The sequence below is a fragment of the Spea bombifrons genome, chromosome 10 (assembly GCF_027358695.1).
Source record: "Spea bombifrons isolate aSpeBom1 chromosome 10, aSpeBom1.2.pri, whole genome shotgun sequence".
Lineage (NCBI taxonomy): Eukaryota > Metazoa > Chordata > Amphibia > Anura > Pelobatidae > Spea > Spea bombifrons.
The window spans coordinates 23,595,669-23,608,296 of record NC_071096.1 but is presented as its reverse complement, the minus strand read 5'-3'; the positions used below and the strand labels follow the sequence as shown (position 1 = coordinate 23,608,296).

At 42.6% G+C, this 12,628-nt stretch overlaps 1 protein-coding gene across 3 annotated transcripts in view; it reads right to left on the bottom strand.

The window, feature by feature from the left end:
* RIPOR1 (RHO family interacting cell polarization regulator 1) overlaps positions 1–12,628 on the bottom strand; it is a 234,713-nt gene that overhangs the window by 48,920 nt on the left and 173,165 nt on the right. For all 3 annotated transcript variants that reach the window (XM_053449343.1, XM_053449342.1, XM_053449344.1), the window contains exons 16-18: positions 6,907–7,042; positions 4,052–4,213; positions 3,375–3,533 (exon numbers count right to left, since the gene is read on the bottom strand). In XM_053449343.1, the coding sequence (XP_053305318.1) occupies positions 3,375–3,533; positions 4,052–4,213; positions 6,907–7,042 (457 nt within the window). The remainder of the gene's footprint in view (positions 1–3,374; positions 3,534–4,051; positions 4,214–6,906; positions 7,043–12,628) is intronic.

The following is a 12,628-nucleotide window of genomic DNA, read 5'->3' as shown; positions in this document are numbered from 1 at the left end:
TGTAGTCACTTCAGAGGACAAAACTTTCTAGGCCCAGAAATCAGTGAGAGGCTTTGTGTTATTTACTCTATTTCAATCTGCATATTTTATTGAAAAGGATTTGTGGCACAAAATTGGGGCTTCAGGCATCCCGTATGATGACTTTTTTTTTTAGTGTACTGATGTACTCCCAATCCCATCACATAAGATTCTATCTTATATTATCTGCCTAGCATTGACATCATCTTTATCCAGTACACATTGATGCCGAGGAGTTTAGATTCTATCTATTTTAGTCCTCAGCACCAGGCCTCTTGTACATGATACTCTCAATCTGCCCAAAAGATTCTAAGAAGTATTTTTTATGATACTCTCAATCTGCCCAAAAGATTCTAAGAAGTATTTTTTTCTCATGGACAAAACGTGAGAAATAACGTATATATCATAAATCACTTCATAAATATCTACTATAATATCTAATATACAACTGCATTTCAATGTTAAGGGGGCAGCAGTACTGAGGGAAAAGATGGTTAGAGGGTTGGAAGAGATTTTAAACTCGAGTGTGTGTGAGGGGAGAGTGAAAATAGCAAGTCTTGCTTTCTGTAAGTGGTCAGTTTGTGCACCACAGCAGTTAGTATAACACAAGAATTGTAAGAGAAACCAAGGTAAGCCAGATATTGTTTCAATTTTAACACACATACCTCCATAAAGTATGAGGAAGCTTGGGGATCTCACTCAGTGTGCATCACACCATATGTATACATGCTTAGAACAGCAGTCCCTTGGTACATATCGCTGTGGCAAGTGTGCCAGATTGGAGTTCTAAAGAGGCATATTGGAACATTGAGAGAGATTGACAATCTTGAGAGGAGTCTCTTGCTCACGGAGCAGAGTTTAGATGGGGCCCCTAGCAATGTGGGAGGAGATCAGTCAGAAGGGAGCCAGGCATGTAGTTGGGAGACAGTTAGACAGTTTTCCATCCCAACAAATTTGCCCATTTAAGAGAGCATGTTCGGGAGGCAGACTCAGATGTGGTAAACAGTCAGGAAAGCAGCGCATCCAGTGTACCGGAGAACCAGAAAGAAGGGAGGTTAACGCAAGTTGTGGTGGTAAAGCATTCTATTATTAAAAGAACATACAGGGTAATCTGTCTCTGACTGCAACAACCAAATGGATTGGGGTCTCCCGGGTGTCTGAGTTCGGTATGTTGCAGACAGAGTGGACGGATTATTGGGAGGCACTGAAGAAGATACAGCTGTCTTGGTGCACATTGGCACAAATGAGATATAGTAAAAGGAAGGTAATTTTAAGGATTTAAGGAGTAAGATTAAAAAAAGAACCTCCAAAGTAGCAGGGGCATACCTAGAGTATTTGGCACCTGGGGCGGATCCTGTATGTGGCACACCCCCACACACACTTTAAAACTGCATAGCTTCTATCGTTAGGCAAACATTGACAGGGGTACAGCATAACTGTTATCATTATATACTGAGGCAGACATTGACGGGGGTACAGCATAACACCTATCACTACATACTGAGGCACATACTGATGTTGGTACAGCATAACACCTATCACTATGTACTGAGGCACACATTGACAGTGGTACAACAGAACACCTATCACTATACACTGAGGCAAACACTGACGGGGGTACAGCATAACACCTATCACTATATACTGAGGCAAACACTGACGGGGGTACAGCATAACACCTATCACTATATACTGAGGCACGCACTGACGTTGGTATAGCATAACACCTATCACTATATACCGAGGCACACATTGATGGTGGTACAGCTTAATCCCTATCACTATACATTGAGCCAGACATTGACAATAATACAACATAACCCCTATACATATTTTTACTCACCACGATTGCGGATTATCATAGCGGATGACATCAATTGATATTTATTTCTCCTGAGGAAGCCCAGTGAGCGGCGAAACGCGTTGAAAAGTTTTTTAATCTGCATGTTCCTGATCCACTTCAATGGACATTTATTTTGAATAGCAACTTGAATTCAACCATCCTGTAAGTGCTTTTTTAACTTGCGCACATACTATTAAGGAAGATACTGCACCATATGGTTGTTTTCTTTATTTTATGCTCTTAGAGATTTTAAAGAATAAAGAACAGTCTTCATACCTCAGACGAGCCTGTTGTGCTGGCACTGTTTGTGAGTGCATTTTACACCTTCTACATATCTTATTGTTTTTGACAATATTACACTATCAGATTATTTCTTTTTTCTATGTACACATGCGCCCTGAATTTTGCTGGTTACGTGTTTGAACGCCGAGAGGAGCGTTTTGGTTGGGCTGCGGCAGTGATACATTAGAGAAATATTTTTGGTTCCTATTCTTTTACCATCACCTTACACGTGTTTTTTGGGTGTTTTTAGTTTTTCGTTTTTCAGTATATATAGCCTAGAAGCAGTGGCAAATCTATGAACAATATATAAGGGGGCACACAATATATCACTAAATCATGCCAGCTGATGATTGACCCTGGATATCTTGGACACCTATTGCCCTACAGCGCCCTTTCGTGGATCTGTTGGATACACAGTGGGGTAGGGGTGGGAGTGGTTACTGAAATGTTCAGCAGCCGCAGCTATGGATCCCCGGCTGCATCACAGCCTGTACTGGGGAACTTTCAACTGTTACCCCTTAGAGTCCTGCCCATGGATCGGGGTGCTTTTTGGACTGGATAATCTATGGATACTGAGATATCCAGCGACATATGTGGATCACCGCGGCTCCCTTAGGATCACTATGAAACCGAGGGTCATACCGGCATTACTGTACTTGCTGGCCAGACTGTGACGCTAGGCTGTCTGGGCAGGGTATTAATATTTCATAATGTGATTATGCTCCTTTTCTGATACCGTGGTGCATGCAGGTCTGTGTGCTTTTCCAATAAAGTGTTCTGTTTTCACCCCAACATTGATTCTGCCTGATGTTTGGGGCTCACTCACTGTATAAGCCAAGGCTAGCTACAGCGCCATAGCGGCTTCAGTATAGTGGTGTTCCTGTCTACAGCGCTAGTTGTCTCAGAAGAAGGAATAACTTCAAAACCAAAAAACTTCAAATAATTTTCTACCATATTTACACGTACTGCTGCCACAGAGAAGGGAGAGATGCTGTTTTAACTTGCTGCAGCTTCTTCAGTCACCAATGAATCAAATGTCTCTCTTGTAACTACTCAGTAACCCTGAATGATAGCCACACACTGTTGGAAGGGTACAAGCAAATGAAGGCACCTGCTCCCTCCCCCAGCAAAACCACTGTTAAACAAGGATATTGTTATTTCACGCATATAGACACGGTTATTTTACACGGATGCTTTATATGTGAACTGATGAATATGTACCCCTTTATACCTTCATATGCCAGTTCCTGAATGTAAGCATCAAGACTAGAAATACTGAGAGTTTCAAAGTGTTGCCAGTATTGAAAGATTGTCAGTCTCTCTCTGTAGGTAGTCCTGAATTGCTTGGGCAGCTTCCGGTCTAAAATCTCTTCCACCAACCGAGTGAAAACTGCAATGAAGATAAAAATATGTGCTAATAAATTGACTAAATATGCAAGAGAATAGCATGTGATTCTCCTTTACTAAAAGAAAGTAGTACTGGTTTCTGACTTGTTCTGGTTAAATGATATGTACAAAGTATTTTAATACATATAACGTAATATCTGTCCTGAAGAATCTGCACTGTGCAGTAGCAAAACTTGTATCAGAGATTCCCACAGTTTCTAGATCTTATTGTAGCTTTCGATTTCAGATATGTGGAATATAGATCAGTGGCTGACCTCTTAGAGAGTGAACAATATGAATAATAAACCAATGATTACATTTTTACGGATTAGCGGATTATAAATCTACACAGATCTACAGTTCTCTGATATCCACTGGTGTCTTTTTATTAGTCATTTTATGAAATACACTAATAAATTTGATGTTTTATTTTAATAAGATAGAGTGAGGAAACAACCATGCTCACAGCAAAATACAATCAGCATTACTTATATTCATATGTGGAAGAGGAACCACACATACCTGCGTCTGCAAGTCCTTCCTGTTGCGCGTTGATTTGTTCTGCATAATGTGAACTCAAAATATGTACAAATGTCTCCACTAGGCTTATGTAGACATCTGGTGGCTGAACACATTCATTCCAGAAAGGCATGACCCCTTCCTTATCAACAGAAAATTGCACCACTAAAAAGAAGAGTAGTTTGAAATAAATTAGCATAGCTAACGTGTAAGTATACCGTGGAAGGCAACACTACAGAGGAAATAATCACATGAAACATAGTTGAAACAATCAACCCTTTTTAATTAAATAAAATAAATTATGAAAACATTTCCATACTTGCATTAATTACACAAAGCTAGAAGAAACAAATTTAGTTGGACTGTAAGCATGAATGACCTGGACATTTGTTTATGTCACCAAAGTGTAAATGCATAAATCCCCAGCAAAACATGACAAAATAAGCCAAATTAAATGACAAAACACCTGTTCGTGTTCATTTGCGACTCAAAGTTCTCTCAATTTAAAAAAAATGGGAGGTCTATTTACCAAAGTACCAGTGCTTGCAGGTTGGCAAAACTAAGGTTTGCAGTAGCTTATACTACATGGAATGAGGGTTGAAGCTAAAACTAATCACCCAACCTCACGGGACCCAAGGGGTGCTTGGATATATCACCTACCAAGAGAACTTATCAATGACCCCCTTCTTTCCACAGGACATGAATGAGATGGGGGCATGCCCCTCCAGATGGCATTTATGCATTAGTTGGGGGTGACTTTTTATTATTTAAACCCCCATCGGTTTCTTTAATTGCCCTCCACCCAACTGTGAGGCAATCATCACCTTCCTTGGTTAAATGGTAGGGGGTTGTAATTTCACAAGAATTGTAGGTGAGAAGTTCACATTGAAAATTTCAAGCGCTTGTAGGACAGTTTTTTATTACAGCATTGTCAAAGAAATGCCACCCCCCCGCCAGACTTACCAATGCACCCCCAGAGTCTCTGGTGTCTAGAGGGGTCGGCCAGTGGACGTCTGCGCGATGCAGAGGTGCTGGCAGCAGAGGTTTTCTACGCGCATCGCACAGACGTCCACTAGCTGCCGGAGAGGACGATCCAGGTCCTCTACAGCGATGCCTGCACGGCTAAATGAAAAAGAAAAACGAATTGCGCTAAAGCCCGATTATGGGCTTATATTCTGGCAAATACGGTATATGATTTGATGAGGTAACTTGAATTGTCTGGGTTCAAATATATCCCAAATAGGACGTCAAAATTCCAATTTGAAAAATGCACACCTCACAAATGTGGCCTTTTAGTCCACGAACAACACAACAAACCCATGCATGTGAACAGGAGATGTTGCTGAACGCATATTGGGGTGTTGTTTGACAGTGACATATACCCCAATAGTGTGTGTACTTCCATAATACCACAAACTTTGACAAAGGCTGGAGGTAGAATTAGTGCATGGAAAGGGTCAAAATACCAGCATTTGAAATACCATACCACCATATTTTATTATAGTAAATTAGATGGTATCTAAAGAAAGTCCTGCGTGTCCTGAAAAAAACAATATATAATGTGGGTGCACAAAATGACAAAGAAGAAAATTACAGCTAAAAAGCAACACTGAAACCCCCCCCCCAAAGTGTACTACGAGTAAGAAACAGTCTTGTCATTAAGGGGTTAAAGGGTTGTAAAAGGAATCAATGAAAAGGTTCAATGAAAGCAAAGAGACTTTGGTGCCTTAATATGTGGATTTTATTTGGAAAGGCTGTTTTATGTATTTATTGTAATTTGTATTAATTCATTTTATCATTTTAAATGTTCCATTATATCCTTTAACCTGTTTTAAAGTACCATATTTGCTCCATTATAAGACGACCCCCCAAAATTTGAATATTAATTTAGAAAAAAAGAAAAAGCTTGAGTATAAGACTACCCTATAGGGAAAAAGGATTTACTATTAAATATTAATGTAAACAAGTTTTTCATATTTAATAAAAGCTATGATTGAGAAAAATGTTTTTTTTTTGTTTTTATTTCCTTTTATTTGCCACTCTGCCCCAGTCATGCACATCTGCCCCCAGATATGCCTTATACACCCCTATATGCCACTCTGACTCCCTGATATGCCTTTTAACCCACTTTATGTCACTCTGCCTCCAGAAAACCATTATACCCCCCTATGCCACTCTTACTTACCCCCCACATACCCCTACTTACCGATGCATAGATCCCTAAACTTGTCCCTAGACTTGTCCCCCGTGCTTCAGACTCCCTGGTGTCTAGTGGGGGCAGCCAGTGGAGGTCTGTGCAATGCGTGCAGACAACCTTCGCTGCTGCTGGCCGGTACTTACCAATCTGCCCCCTAATATGCCTTATATTTCCCTATATGCCACTCTGCCTCCTTGATATGCCTTATACCCCCTATTTACTACTCTGCCCCCTAGATATGCCTTATTCCCCCCTATTAGCCAATCTGCCGCCCTGATATCCCATATACCCCCCTATATGCCATTCTACCTCCCTGATATGCCAATCTGCCCCTGATATGCCTTATACCCCCTATATGCCCCCCTGCCCCCCCTGATATGCCCTATACCCCACTGATATTTACCACTCTGTCCATTATATATGCCTTATTCCCCCCTATATGCCACTCTGCCTCCCGATATGCCTTATACCACACTGATATTTACCACTCTGTCCCTCTGATATGCCTTACCGATGCCTTACCGATGCATTCCCAGGCTTGTCCCCTGTGCTTTGAAGAAAAACTCGTTTTATAATCGAGCAAATACGGTAATCCCACATGCATGTTCTATTGGTTAGATTTTTGGATACATTCCTTGGTCTAACATTTCACACTTCTCACCGTCCTCTGCTGTAATCACAACTTTTGATTTTTCCGCTGACAGTCTGCTGATAACTTCTAGATTCTGGGCCTCTCTCATCAGCTTATCAAGGGCATACATCTCACGACATCGAAGGGGTCCATATTTGCCTAAATTCTAGTTATAACAAAAGAGAAAATAAACATAGCAGATAAAAATAAGCAAGCTAAAAAATGATAATCATCCTACAGGAAATTGATCAAGCGTTCACATACAGAAGAATTTGGTTATTATTGATACTACTACTACACTGCTTAGTGTTAACCACACACATACTTTGGCTTAGTCTCAATCAAGCCAGTTTTTCTCCATAAATATTAACTTTGTGATTGTATTATCACAAAAATACTGTACATAATTACACAGCCAAAATATATGTCTCTCTTTACTTTAACCTCTTACTTTAACCCCAGACACGTCACGCAAAAACGATCAGTTAACGACCAATGACATGCCTGGCACGTCATGGCATTAAACAAGCTTAGAAAGTGCTCTATGATCACTTAAATGTCGAGGTATTCAGCAACACTGGGATTGGCATCAGGGCGCATATCTGGCCCCTCCTCGGGGCGTCAACATGGACACCTGTTTTAAAAGAGTTAAGGAGCCGATTAACAATTGCTTCAACACTGAATACCCACCCCAGGACAACTGCCACTGTGAGAGATTTTTCCACGGCACATCATTTAAAAAGTTGCCAAAGTTTCCCAGAGGGTCTCTACAGAGCCCAGCTTTCAAATCACAATGTGATTAGTAAAATATTATTTAAAAAATAAAATCTGGAAAAAAAATAATATAGCTAAAAAAAATTAAAAAAAATGTTATAACATTTAAAAATTATACAGTGATGTCACCATCAGGGGAACCATTCAGTTCCAGCAAAATGTAAAAAAAAGTAATAAAATAATAAAATAAATAAAATTAAAAAAATAAAGTTTATTATCAGCAAGTGCTATAATTCGTGCAGTATCTTCCCAAAAATCCTGGCATGGAAATAGTTAAAATAAAAGCGTTTCAAATACCCAAGATTTGTCTACTTTAAAAAAAAAATGAATGGTTTAATGGGGTCAACTGGAGTGGCCAGGTTCAAAGACAGGTCATAGCCACAGACTGACCAAAATGGAAAAAAAAGTGCACTTCCCAAATGTGGACTTTTAACCCCCAAACAACAAGACAAACCCATGCATGGGGGGGTATCATTGTACTCAAAAAATGTTGCTAAAAACATGTTGTTTGACAGTGTCATATACCAGGAGCTGTAAATTCATACTTGAAGTACAATTACTACCACAAAGTTTGACAAAAGCTGGTGGTAAGATTAGTGCATGGAAAGGGTTAAAATACCGTCATTTGAAATAACTTGTGGTGTCTAGATTTCAAAAATATATGGTTCGATGGGGTAAAATAAACTAGCTGGCTTCAAAGATGGCCCACTTAGGACATGGAGCAGTAGTACCGGATTTCGAATTTCCAAGTAAAAAAATGCGCACTTCTCAAATGTAGCATTTTACCTCCGAAACAACCCGACAAATCGCTGTACTTGGGAGATGTTCCTAAAACATATTGGGGTGTTGTTTGAAAGTGACGTATACCAGGAGCTGCAAATCCATACCTGAAGTGCAATTTTTGTGATAAAAAACACAAAATAAATTACTACCCCAAAGTTAGACAAATAGAATTAGTGCATCGAAATGGTACCCTGGGGTGTCTAGTTTTCAAAAATACTGTATTTGCTCGATTACAAGACAACCCCCCAAAATTTGAATATTAATTTTAAAAAAAAGAAAACATCTGAATTTTTTAGTATATATATTTAATATAAACTATGATTGATATGTTTATTTCCTTTTATTTGCCTACCTGCCCCCCCCAGTTATGCACATCTACCCCACGGCTTGCTACTCTACCCCCCAGATATGCCTTACACCCCCTATATGCCACTCTGCACCCCAGACATTCAGGGACATTCAGGGATACAATATTTAAATTATGGGGAAACAGCTTCTTGATCCAAGGAGAGATCTGACTGCCATTTTGGGGTCAAGAAGGAATTTTATTCCCTAGTTTGTGCAAAATTGGAAAGAGCCACAACTGCCTTTTTTGCCTTCTTTTGGATCAACAGCAAGAAATAAACGGATTTGGGAAATGCTTGATTCAGCCTATCTAACTATATGCCTTATACCCCACTATATGCCACTTTGCCCCCCCTGATATGCCTTATACCCCCATGTATGCCATTCTACCTCCCTGATATGCCTTATACCCCTAAATGCCACTTTGCCTCCCTTATATGCCACTCAGCCCCCTCCTGATATGCCTTATACCCCACTGATATGTACCCCTGATATTTGCCATTCTGTCCCTCAGATATGCCTTATGCCCCCTGACTTACCGATGCATCCCCAGGCTTGTCCCCTGTCCTCCAGACTCCCTGGTGTCAAGTGGGGGGCAGGTGGTGAACGTCAGCGCGACGTGCGCAGACAACCTCCGCTGTTACCCGGGACTTCCTCAGGGGCTTCTATGATAGAGCACCGGAAGGTCATATCACGCCGGTGGAAGTGCCGGCAACAGCATAGGTTGTCTGCGCACATCGCACAGATGTTCACCGACTTCCAGGGAGGAGGATCCTGGTCTTCTGCAGCGCTGTAGGAGATCCTCCTCTTTGGCAGGCGGTGAACGTCTGTGCGATGCGCAGAGACAACCTCTGCTGCTGCAGGCCGGTACTTCCGCCAGGGCTTCTGTGGTGGAGCAGCGGAAGGTCATGTCACGCCGGCACTCCGTATAAGCCCTGTCAGCAGCGGAGGTTTCCTGCACGTCCACTGGCTGCCAGAGAGGAGGATCCAGGTCCCCTGCAGGGATCTGGATCTTAGTCTTGTAGTCAGACCTCTTTTTGAGGTCTGATTGTAAGACAACCTCGAATATAAGAAAAAAACCTCGTCTTATAATCAAGCACATCGGGCAGAATGACCAGACAATAAAAAAAAAATGGTTGATGCCAGAGGAGGCTCCTGCAGGCGATCAATAGAGTTGTTTGCACGGCCCTTTAACCCCTGATGGCGAACCTACGGATTTCGGCTTCCGTCAACCCCTGCGATGATGCGCAGATAAGGAAGGCTAGATGGGGAAAGGACCAGGGAGATTAGTAGACGAAGATGAAGACGAACACGAAGATTGTTTGTGTTGTGCGTCTTCGTTTTGCCGCCGCCATGTTCGGTGTTAGTTTTCTTTTTTTTTTTTTTTTTTTAAATCAAAGATTTTTATTGATTTTGTCTATAAAGGGGGAAGGGAGGGGTATACAGAAAAAAAAGGGAGAAGGAGGCCCTGACGCAGCAGGACCAGGCACAGAACAGAAGGAACAAAACAAATAAACAAAAAAAATAAATAAAAAAACAATAAAATACAGGACATGGCAGAAAATACACAGCAGAGTAGTAACATAACAAGAGACATGGCTTGGTAAGGCTCCAGATGTGCCCCAAAGCGCAGCAGAAAACATAGAAATCAAACTACACCCATCATGTAAGGGCCCCAGCCACAAAACGAGACCAGTAGAACCATTTCTTCCCATGTTGTGCCTCTCGACCCATGTGCCCAGCCACCAACTCCTCAAGGGCCCGTGTATTCTCCACCCTCGACACCCATTCCCTAAAGGAGGGCGGCGACACCTGATTCCAATACAGGGGAATCAAGGCTTTAGCCTCATTGAGTAAGTGTGGCACTACGGATTTTTTGTACGTAGCAATCGAGGCAGAGGTATGGTGTAGTAGGTAAGACACAGGCTGAAAAGGCGGCGGGGAATCAGTGAGAAGACGGATGGTAGCACTAACCTCCCTCCAAAAAGGAATAATAAGGGGACATTCCCACCAAATGTGCAGAATCGACCCACCCGGTTGACCACAACGCCAGCACACGTTCGGGTGATCGGGAAAAATAGCATGCAGGCGAGCTGGCGTACGGTACCACATGGTGAGAAACTTGTAGGAAAGCTCCTGCGTCTTAGTATTCATGGAGCATACATGAGTAAACTGAAAGATTTTTTCCCAGTCTGCTTTAGACAACGAAACCCCTAAATCACGCTCCCACTTCCCAGTGAATGCGGGCAAGGAATCATCCACCACCCGAGTAAGAATCCCATATAAAAGCGAGATCCCATGCGGCGGAAGAGCATCTCGGCCATGCAGCATCTCAAAAGGTGTTAACTGTCGCGAGAGGTTGTGCTTCTGTGGGATTGAATTAACAAAGTTCCGCAGTTGAAGGTATTGGAGGGAGTGAAGGGCAGACGGAGCGACCCCCTGGAACACGGCAGAAAAAGAGCGGAGCGCGCGCCCACTCATGTAAGCACTCAACGGCACAGATTCCCCAGGTCGCAGCAATAGAAAGGCCCCCCCACTCATGCCCGGGGGAAAGTCTGGGTTATAGCGGATGGGAGTTGGAGGCGAGGGATACGAAGTCAAATGGCGTTTACGGTGCGCAACATGCAAAACCGCGAGGGAAGCCAATACAAAAGGATTATCCCCAGCCGCACGCCGAGCAACACCCGGATCTAACCACGGCAGAACACGAATAGGAACGGAGGCAGCGGCTGCCTCCAGAGCAATCCACGATTTATGGGGCGGGTGGTGACACCATTCCAATGTTCGCAGTAGATGGCAAGCAGTATAGTAGGTGTGAAGACAAGGTAAACCCAGACCACCCTCAGCCTTGGGTTTTTGTAGCAAAGAGATCGCCAACCGCGGGGATTTACCCGCCCAAATGAAGGTGAGAAACAGCGTCCTGAGCAACGAAAAAAAAACACGGGGTATCCGAATGGGTAAAGCCTGCAATAAGTACAACACTCTGGGGAGCACATTCATTTTGAGAACGTTAATCCGTCCCACCTCGGTGTTAGTTTTCATGTTCGCCCGAAAACTAATGCACAAGCCTAGTGATAACTGCCAATACTGCATACACACTTACTGCTTCCATAGGCATTAAGATGCTAAGTAGCAGATTAGGTGCTGCTAACCAGATGCCCTTTATTCATTGAGCATCAGCAAGCCTAACTACCTCTATAAAAGATGATGTTTTAGCAGTGCTGATAAAGGTGGTTCTACAAGCTATTGAATCATAAGGTGTACTTAGTTTTTCACACACTGTTTCCTCCTTTTTGGTTTTATTTTTGTTGACTAAATCCTGACATGGTGTAATAGGTCATGTGTTTTGTTCACCTGAGTAGGGCTGCAACAACGAATCGATTAAAATCGATAATAATCAATTATGAAAATCGCTGTCAACGATTTTCATAATCGATTAGTTGAATCGATTTTTATCGATTTATAAAATTGTTTTTCAGAGCAAACGGTCTGAAAAACGCCCGTCCTTCTATAATCCGATCTCAAATAGAGATCGGATTATAACAGTAGAATCCAGACCCCCTGCAAAGCTGCAGGAGACCTGGATCCTCTCTGCCACCCGGTGAGGGTCTGTGCAAAACGCGCAGATATCCTCCGCTTCTCCCCTCCCCTTCTCCCCTCCACTTCCGCCGGGGCTTCTATTACTGAACCCAGCGTCACGTGACCTTTCGGTGCGGCTTCCATCATGGAAGCCCCAACGGAAGCGGAGGGGAGAAGCGGCTGTCTGCGCGCATCGCACAGACTCCTACCGGCTGCCGGAGATGATCCAGGTCCCGTGCAGCGCCTGCAGGGGATTTGGATTTTAGTGCGC